The sequence below is a fragment of the Oreochromis aureus genome, linkage group 3 (assembly GCF_013358895.1).
Source record: "Oreochromis aureus strain Israel breed Guangdong linkage group 3, ZZ_aureus, whole genome shotgun sequence".
NCBI classification, from domain to species: domain Eukaryota; kingdom Metazoa; phylum Chordata; class Actinopteri; order Cichliformes; family Cichlidae; genus Oreochromis; species Oreochromis aureus.
This window is the reverse complement of record NC_052944.1, coordinates 49,821,959-49,832,296: the sequence shown is the minus strand read 5'-3', so window position 1 is coordinate 49,832,296 and position 10,338 is coordinate 49,821,959. Positions and strand designations below refer to the sequence as shown.

The 10,338-nt window shown below is 39.7% G+C and overlaps 1 protein-coding gene across 1 annotated transcript; it reads left to right on the top strand.

The window, feature by feature from the left end:
• Positions 1-6,919: 6,919 nt before the first annotated feature.
• Positions 6,920-9,169, top strand: LOC116317933 (ladderlectin-like). Its single transcript, XM_039608190.1, has 6 exons — positions 6,920-7,078; positions 7,158-7,225; positions 7,561-7,670; positions 7,764-7,892; positions 8,556-8,664; positions 8,824-9,169. Exons 2-6 carry the CDS (start codon positions 7,165-7,167, stop codon positions 8,889-8,891), a joined length of 477 nt encoding a protein of 158 aa, XP_039464124.1. The 5' UTR covers positions 6,920-7,078; positions 7,158-7,164; the 3' UTR covers positions 8,892-9,169.
• The last annotated feature ends 1,169 nt before the right edge of the window (positions 9,170-10,338 follow it).

Below are 10,338 nucleotides of genomic sequence, written 5' to 3'. Positions count from 1 at the left end.
TTCAGTTTGTGATGCGGGGGCTGCCTATTTCTCAGACCTAGTATCAAAGAGAAGAGGTAACCCCAAGGTACGTTTTGACACCATTAGTGATATTGTTGCTCCTGCTCCACCTGCTGTTTCAATTACCTTGAATGAAGATTGCGAAAATTTTCTTTCTTTCTTTGTTGAAAAAGTAATGTCAGGAACAATATCTCTCCTTCAGTGTCTCTCTTGTCTGCTCCAGCCCCACCTAGGCCTGTTATTTTAGAAAGATTTTACCTGTGTCCTTACCTGACCTGGTCAAATTAGTTAATTTGATGAAAGTGTCCTCCTGCACTCTTGATATTTTACCTGGATCTTTTTTTAAAAATGTCTTTCAGTCTATAGGTCCCTGTGTGCTTACAATTATCAATACTTCATCGGTTTCTGGTCAGGTCCCTGGTTATTGTAAGAATGCTGTCATTCACCCACTGTTAAAAAAACCTAAGCTTGACGCTTCTCTTCTTAGCAGCTGCAGACCAATTTCAAAATTACCATTTATTGCTAAGATTTTAGAAAAAGTTGTTGCTAAGCAGCTTATATCTGTTCTAGATGAATACAGCATTCTGGATAAATTCTAGTCTGGTTTTCGTACAGCTCACTCTACTGAAACTGCACTTATAAGGTTTCCAGTGACATCCTGATGAATTATGAGAATGCTCTGTCCTGCTGATGTTGGTCCTGACCGCTGCCTTTGACACTGTTGACCATCACATTTTGCTAGATAGGCTGTGACATTGGGTGGGTATATCAGGGTCTGCTTTGGGGTGGTTGGCATCTTATCTGTGTGAATGATCTTTTTCCGTGGCTAATTCTAAATACAGGTCCTCTTCTACTTCTCTTGAATATGGTGTGCTGCAGAGCTCTGTTTTGAGACCTTTATTGTTTTTGCTGTATATACTCCCTCTTCAGCACTTATTGAGCACTTTTAAAGATATTTCTTATCACTGCTATGCAGATGATATTCAGTTGTACATCTCCTTTAACCCTTTAAAAACGGTCGGAGTGGGCACGCTCCATTTTGCGTAACTATTTTTAGACCCCTTTAGAACTACAACCATGTAAGCTAGCGCAATAATTTTTTTTGCATATGAAACTGGAGGAGTTATACTTACATCTTATACCATCAGCTTGTCCTAGGTCACGGTTTCCTTCCACATATAGCTTTGCAAAAATTCCATAAAAAGCATAATATAATAACAAAAACATAATATTCCAGCAACACGCTTTGCCGATCTGATCAGCTGTTCATAACACTTCCTACGTTGGAATAGACGTCAGCGTGAACTATCGCATGTCCACTATTACCTGCCTGAAACCAGAAGTGACGTCATTTCCACGGAAAATGTAGGTTTTTTTTACCTTCGGGGCCTTATAAGTCTACACTGGTGTTTTTAAACGTCACATTTGACTTTATGCTTTTCTGTATAGTCTGTATGCTTTTTTTTATATAGGGACGATCGTGGCTCAGGAGCTAGCAGTTCGTCTTGTAATCAGTAGGTTGCCGGTTCGAGCCCCAGCTCTGACAGTCTCGGTCGTTGTGTCTTCGGGCAAGACACTTCACCCGTTGCCTACTGGTGGTGGTCAGAAGGTCCGGTGATTTTCGTTCCACTTCTCACGTGTACACCACTTTGTATTGGTCTTTCACGTGGAATTCCAATAAAATTGATTCATGTTTGTGGCTGTAATGTGACAAAATGTGGGAAAGTTCAAGGGGGCCGAATACTTTTGCAAGCCACTGTACTTACTTACTTACTTAAACTCATTACTGGATGTGCAAATAGATGACATCACTGGGGAAATTCTGAAGAAGTTGGCACAACACACTTTAAAACTGAAAGTAAAGTTTCACAAGAATTGTTGCTCAGTCTCTGACCAACATTCTTTGGTAAATGAGTAAAAAATAATAAGGAACCATCTTATATGTCCAAGCATCTCACTGAGGTCACGGAAGTCAAAGGCCAAGTCAGCACACTCAACTGATGATGGAAAAGGTTACTCTGAAAGCCATGGGGAAGGAGCCTGACAGGCAATTTTCGAAATGAGACAGTATCAGATGGAGGGTGGTGACTATAAACATTTATAGAAAAGCAATGTTTAAAACCAGTAGGATCTTCCTAAAGCACAAATCATGAAAACCCTAAACAATAAAGAAAGGCAATTGAAACATTCTTTACTTAGCATGGTTAACTATGCTGGTCTGGAGCCCAAACGGCACTCTCTACCTGCCAGTGATTGGAGTTGATGGCCCACCTCCCTTGACTGATCTACAGTATATTTATTTAGTTTGGGATATTTTCATTAAATGTAATATTTATTTTAATTCAGTTCAGATATTTTCTTTTTACAGAGCCAACTTCTAAAAAGTAATCTCAACTTCTTTTGTATTAGACAATCCTACATTATTGGAGAGAAACCACAATCAAACAATAATGTAATGTTGTTTCGCAACAGCACTTTAGTCTTGGACTAAAAAACAATGTAGATAAACTGCAAGAAGGATTCAATTCAGTGTATTTGTAGGTTTGAACAACATGAGCTAATTGTTATTTACTATCTAATCTTAAAATGACTGTTCAGTACAGAAATAAAGCCCAACAATCATGTTTTTACAGTCCTGTGGTCTCAGCCCCAGATACTCAACAAATCGAAGTGATGTCATAAAAAAATGAATGAACAAAAAAACATCTCTTCTCCTTTATTTCTTTCAAACAATACTGTATGAAACGTTTCTCGCGGTTAGTATCAGCAAGACGAAGGCCAGACCATCCCATTTCACAAGCCTCTCACTTCCGCACTTCTCGTACTTCATAGTACCCGATGTATGTAGTCCGCGAACTGCGCGTACTATGAAGCGTGCGGTCACTGGATTGGGACACAGCAAGTCATTCACACTCCAATTCACACCAAAAGAATCACCAGTTTTCATAGCCATGGTATTTTGTTTTTTCCTTCTATTGTCACAAAACGGCTGTGTGCAGGCAGGAAAAGGACACAAACGCAAAACTTAGCGAGACAAACATGAACTCAAAAACATTGCTTTACTGCAGGCGCGGAGATGAAACAAAGAACAAAACTGGAAAACTAATATGGAAGACACAGGGAGAATGCAACACTGACAAAGAGAAACACAAGGCTTAAATACACTGAGGGATAATGAGGGAAATGAGAAACAGCTGGTAGAAATCAGACTTAACGAGACCGGGGAAGCGAAACTAGACACACTGGCCCTTTCTCAATTCTCAAGTGCAAGAGTCCGTACTCGCGTTCTCGGCGAGTCTGGACTTGCCAATAACGCGAGCACGGACTCTCGATTTGTACAATTGGAACACCAGCATACTTGATGATGTCACAGGTCCAGAGTTTTTACTGCCGTCCCCTCTTAATTTAACTGTGATTAATATGTTATGAAGCTTAACTTTAATCTCAGCCAAACCGATTTACTCAGGAACAAATAAAACACTGAAATAAACCAAACATTAACATTTCGAAGTTAACTAAGAGACTTATATCATGTTTAACCTGAGTAGTGAAATCTCTTTTAATAAAAATAGTGTACATGTATGCCTTAATAAAAACAAACAGGTGAGATGTTAAAACACTTTTATTTTTATTTTAGTGAACACTCAAAAATTACAATAGACAGCTGCTGGCCCGGCTCTAGGGATCCTCGACCTCCCGGTCTGCTATGGAGCGGGTGGGTAACAGACGTTTCCGAAAGCATCGGAGCACGTTTGCGAATATGTGATGTCTTGATAAACTGAGCTGATATTTGAAGTTTACACAGCTACATTCTCGCTTGAAAATAACTTAGAGGTTTATTTTGTGACCCAGAAAGAGTAATATTTAAAGGTTTTTAGCCGCGCTCCTCCGCCATTGCCACGGTTGGGTTTTGGACGAAATGCATTCTGGGATATTTAGCTGTACCAAGTCCACACAAGTCACCACCGATGCATGCTCGATAAAACGGGCGGAGCGAGAACACATCTGGGATTTTTTCGCGTTCTCTGCTTGATCCATTCTATGAACTGGAACAGTACTTGGTCTCCGACTGCTAACGTATCACGAGTACACGAGAACGCAAGGACGAACAAGTACGCATATTGAGGCTGCATCCACACGTACCCAGGTATTTTTGAAAACGCAGATTTTTCTATGCGTCTGCACCTTTCGTCCACCCGTAAACGGCGTTTTCGGTCACTGAAAACGGAGATTTTTAAAAATGCCTGCCAGGGTGGATATTTTCAAAAACTCCGTTTATGGATTTACGTGTGGACGAGGAAAACGGAGAAAACACAGCGTCAAAGGTGTGCGTATTTTTTGACGTCACACTGTGCGCCACGTTATTGTTTAGGTGAAATGAATTTCAACAATGGCGCACTTACACAAAATACTGTTACTGTTCATTTTACTCTCTTAAGTGTTTAAATGCTTACATATTCACAAACAGTTACTGTCCCTCCACACAGTTTACATGTGGATGGGATTTTTTTTTTAAAAACAAAAACGGAAAATCTCCCTTTTTCAAAAATACCCGTGTACATGTGGACGTAGTTGAGACAGGCCCACTGACAAGAGACACAGACCTTAAAAGTAAAACAGGAAACACACCAACTGAACTCTAGACATGTAAACTTAACAGAGACTGGGGAGACAGAACATAGAGGCATGAAACACAGGACAGAAAGGCACAAAGAAAGCACAACATGGAACACAGGAAGCCATATAACAAAACCTAAGAACTGAAACCATAATAGCCATAACCGAATCTAGGGTAATAATAACTATAATGATCAAAACAGCACAACAAAGGATTCAGAACATTAGCCATAATATAAAATACAAAAGACTCAGAAATGCTGGGTCACAAGTAGGGATGGGTATTGATAAGATTTTCACGATTCCGATTCCATTTTCGATTCTGTTTAACGATTCGATTCTTTATCGATTCTCTTATCGATTCTTGTTTTTAAAAAGGAGAACACTAAGGTCGATTAGCTTAGAACTGTTTTATATCTTCTCTTTCAACAAGATAGAAATTTAGGAGTAACATGGCCTTACAAACCCAACAGTGAGATCTTAAGAGATCCACAGCCTCGGACTCTTCAATGGGGTGTCACAGGGTCCCCGGGGAAAATTGTAAACGTAAAATAATAAAATAAATATTCTTCTGTAGCAATAACAAAGTATAACATAAATTATTCTGTAGCAATTACACAAGAATATCCAGTAATGTCCCTGCCTACAATTAAACACATTCACTTACCATCTGCTGTGGCAAATGGCTGCAAGGCTTTTACCACAAACTTAGTCACTGCTCGGTGACATTCGGGCCTGAAAAGAGACGCTACCGGTGGACTGCAGCGAGAACTGCCAGCGAGCGCCAGCCAGACTCTGTCTGTCTCATCATGGTCACCTAAATGCACAATGGCAGGTTTTGTAATAAAGCAGATCGCGCTAACATAATATGCACTGTTAGTTGATTATTTACCTGCCATTAACGGAGATGACGTGCAAACGTTACCGCTGCTGCTGCTGGGTTGAGATTCACGAGTCCGGAGCGGAATTAAAGACATTCATTTAAGTTCATCGGGTGTTTTGTGAGCAAATGCTTTTGCATATTCGTAGTGTTTCCTCCCTTAATGAAATATCTACTTTGCAAGTATTGCAAGTTGCCCTGTTGTCATCCGTTCTCCTAAAGTATAAACAAACTTTTAAGTGTTTGAGCCGCTTAGGCGCCGTGTTTCCTGCCAGGTACGCTCCGACGCTCCGCAACGTGGTGACGTCATTCGGGGCGACTGGAATCGATAAGGGAATCGTTTGCAAAAATGGCAAACAATTCCAAGGAATTGAAACAGTGGGAACCGGTTCTCAACAAGAACCGGTTTTCGATACCCATCCCTAGTCACAAGGACCCAGAACCGTGGCATCTATGGTTCTTTTTATGGAGGACCACAAGAGCCACATGCATCAAAATAAATAATTCTGTGGTTAAATAATGAATTCATTTTTGAATTCCACATTTAAAAAAACTCTTTTTAAAATGTTCTTTAAAAACTTCATTTCAAAAACCATTTTCGAATTTTTTCGAAAAACCATTTTCGAATTCCAATATAAAAACTCTTTTTCAACAGGCCTCTTGACCTGTGAAGTCCTCTCTGGGAAACAGGTCAGGTCCTCTTCCTTAAAACACAATTTAAATGTATACATTTGTATTAAAATATTTGGGTGAAGCTAATAGGTTTTAATCAGAATTCTGTTATCTCTGAAAAGAGGTTAGTTTAAGTTATAACTCCAAATTATTAACAGCTGTTTCTGTAAATCTCATGAAGCAAATAAAACAAGTCTATCCCAGTTCAGGTAACACTTGAATAGATAAATCTGCCTAAATTCAATTGTGTAACGAACACTAACTAGTGTAGCAGCTAAAAGACAAAGCCGCTAAAATGACCTGAGTCTTTAGCAACGCTAGTAAACCTCTTCTGTAAATGTCATGGGAGGAAAGAATTGGTGAATTGTTGTCTGATGCTTCTTTTAACTATATGCAATATAATTGGTCATAGCCTAGGGAGCTTAGAAAGAACAGCGTCTGGACGTTTCACCTCTCATCCGAGAAGCTTCTTCAGTTCTCAGGTCAAATGGTGGAGAGTCCCAGATTTAAGCCGTATGGGAGTTTCCCCCAAGGGGGACATGGACCCCCTATTGATCCTCTACCTAATCACACGAGCTGAGATGTAAAAACGGGTGTGGGTCACAATCAGCCACGGTTTCGGGTGAACTCATTGTGGGCATGTGGGCATCCTGGGCCTCTTGTCCTCAGGAAATCACATGATATGCTCACTCACATCCTGGGCCTCTTGTCCTCAGGAAATCAAATTATACGCCCACTCACGTCCAGGAAACCACAGAAGTGGTTGTGCGTTTTGCTGATTTTGCAACCATGTACATGCAGTGTACATGAGTATATAAACACTGGTGTCAGAGCTGTTCATAACCTGCACACTGGAAGACTGAAGCTACTGGCTGACACTGAAAAGAGAGAAAGACCTTCTATAAAAAGGTTTGGTACAGACTCTTTAATTATCTTCTGTCCTTTCTTTAAAGAATTGACAGTACTTATCAAGTTTTGTTTTACACAGAGACACCATGAAGCTGCTGGTTGTGTCTGCACTTCTTTGTGGATTGATGGTTCTGACCACTGCTGCTTGTGAGTATAACATATATATATATATATATATATATATATATATATATCTACTGTTATAATTTGATTAATGTATTAATTGCTGAAAAGCTTACAGTTGCATACATGGAACTATAATTCCATGTATGCACAAATACATGTCTAAGAAATAAGAATTCCCTTCACTTTGTTAACTGACCTACACATTTGTACACATACCTGCACCTGAACACTGTGAGTCACTTAACAAATGTTTCACTGTCTACCTACATGACTTGTCAGTGATTGTTTATATTATGATTAAAAAATACAAAAGGTGTCAACCAGAGACACATATACAACTTTTCATTTGCTCCCAGCCAACAGTCACCTGGTCAAGAGGTCCAATGGTTGTCCTCTTGGTTGGACTCGCATCAGTGAACGCTGCTTTCGCTTTGTTCCAACCGCCATGAGTTGGGCTAGAGCTGAGGTGAGTTTCTTTTTCTTTTCTGATTAAACCACATCCTTTTAACTGTTACTAATTACTTTTAAAGCTTCTGCTCTCTGTCACTCTCCACTGAAGAGAAATTGCTTGTCTATGGGGGCAAACCTTGCATCAGTGCACAGCTACAGTGAATACCAGATGATTCAGAGTCTGACTGCCCATCATGGCTACCCCCAAACTTGGATTGGAGGAACTGATGCGCCCGAGGTATTTTGTTTATTATTACACAGTATTTGTCAGATGTCTAATACATTCAGTCAGAACCACTATAGTCAAAATAGTTTTTTTAAATTTCCACCTGTAGTCAGGTGTCAAAAATATATGAACGGCAGACCTGGGGTGTAAATGGATTTAAATGTGGGTTGCAGACAATAGAGAAACTACTAGTAGGCTAAAGCAGCGGTCCCCAACCCCCGGGCCTCGGACCGATACCGGTCCGTGAGTCGTTTGGTACCGGGCCGCGAGAGTTGAGGCTCAGGTGTGAAATGTATGGTTTTCATGGTTTTTATCGGTTTTCAGCGTTATTTTGTTATCTTTTTTATCGTTAACTCGCTTTTCCTGGGTCTTTTCACGTGTGTTATGAATAAATCTTCTTTTTTTCGGTACCGGTACTAGTTTTATTTTGTTGTATTTATCCGCAACACCTTAAAGGCCGGTCCGTGAAATTATTGTCGGGCATAAACCGGTCCGTGAGGCAAAACAGGTTGGGGACCGCTGGGCTAAAGGATCTTAAATAGCATGCCCAATGTGAGGATTTCCAGTTTGTTACACAGAAAGTTGTGTGTTTAAAGTGAGATGATCTGCTAAGACTGTGGCTATGCTTAACATTTTGGCCACCCTGAACTAATGTGTTCAGTTTCTCTCTTCTAGGAGGGTATTTGGTTGTGGAGTGATGGGACGAGTTTTCACTATTCACCCTGGTGCCCAGGAGAGCCCAATAATCATGTCAATCAGCACTGTATTCAGATGAATGATAAAGGTAATTTGGAACACAATAATTAACATGATTGCTTAATGTTGCTTAATGTGTTTGAAAGGTTTAAGTGATCTAAGATACAAGCCATAAAGGTTGGTTAACTAGAGTTTAGGTTTTTGACTTGTTTAATATTTTACTGATTTCCACTTGTGAACCTTTCAGATTCCAAGTGCTGGGATGATATGGGGTGTGATCGTCATCTGCCATCTGTCTGCGCCAAGAAAGTCTAATGTTTCTTGGACTTGCACTGATGTATGAAATTCCCATAAAACTCACGCTGATGTATGATGCTGTTTGTGTTTCGCTAGCTCTTACTTTATTTTGCAGCATTATATTTTTCCTCTCTATAGCACCCAAACAAAATGAACAATCAACACAAGTTGGGCTGTCATTAAGGCCTTGTGACTTTAATGGGAGCAGACTTGTTACCAAAGGATTGATTTTATATTTTTCTTCTGCAGAGAAAACTGTTCTCTTCTTTCTTTAACATTAAAGCATCAAACAAGCATATCTCTGTGTTGTTTTTTGATTTGAGGTGTATATACATTAGAGATGGCACGATACCACTTTTTTATGTCCGATATCATAAATTTGGATATCTGCTGATACCGATATGAATCCGATATTTTTCCACAATAACGAAATAGATTCAACATCTTTCTTCAACAGAACTGCAGACTGCACAGATGGTACCTTCCCAAAGGAAAAAGTACTATAGCTTACTAGGGTATATATTAGACTTAATAGTTACTATATACAATAATGGACTTCTATACATTTTACTTCAGATTAAAAGTTTGGATGTAAGATTCAGATAATTTTTTATTATTAGACATTTTAAATGAGAATAAGAAAGAAAAGTAATTCTTTGTGCCCCCTTTTCCTGTTAATGCCCTACCTGGCTCCCTGGCAAAACTTTGCTAAACCCGCCCCTGCACCAACTTTTTAAAAACTCATCACACATTCAGCAAACATGGGGAAAAAAGTTTGCATTACCCATTTATCAAGCAAGCCTGTAGGTTTATATATGTGCTGCCAGATTAAGTGGCCATCTGCATTATTATTATGGGATTTCCTGTCAACAATATTCCTACTACAGCAGTCCTGTCTATTTATGAGTCTTTCTATATAGCAAAAAAATGAAAAGAAATTTGTATACACAGTTCAATAAAAAGCATTACAATACAAAGAAGTTTATCTGTAGCTTACTGTGTGTGTGCCCATCTCTGAGAGCAGAGAAATCACAAATTGAAAGCCAACATCCATCATAGTGAGGAAAATAAGGGACAACGTTAGGCAAACAACTTTAGGCAAACTTTGGAGTGTAAATAACAGTATTTAGAGAGGTAAAGAGAGGAGAGATCAAGTGTACCTGGGGGGACCTGAGTGGAGTCGACACCAGAAAACTGGCAGAAAGTAGACCAACACCTACACCACCACCTGGCGGGCACTGTTGGGAGGCAAGTTACAGGGAGGAGTGCCCAGAGAGGGCAACTCAGTTAAATACACAAAACACTTCTGTGGTTAACAAGTTCAAACATTTAATCAGGCTAAAATACAATTAAACAAGCCTAAGCAAGATAACAACAGAGGCGACCTAGAGTATATTAAAAAGCAGGAAAAAAAACTCCTGGGTCCACTCTACTAAATTACAGACCCCATACTCAGCCTGTTCTC

Bases quoted from the DNA above. Each gene is read 5' to 3' on its own strand.
- LOC116317933 (XM_039608190.1), top strand. From the start codon at position 7,165: ATGAAGCTGCTGGTTGTGTCTGCACTTCTTTGTGGATTGATGGTTCTG. The intron at 7,671-7,763 runs GTGAGTTTCTTT...TCTCCACTGAAG, and splicing joins TGAGTTGGGCTAGAGCTGAG to AGAAATTGCTTGTCTATGGG. The intron at 7,893-8,555 runs GTATTTTGTTTA...TCTCTCTTCTAG, and splicing joins GAGGAACTGATGCGCCCGAG to GAGGGTATTTGGTTGTGGAG.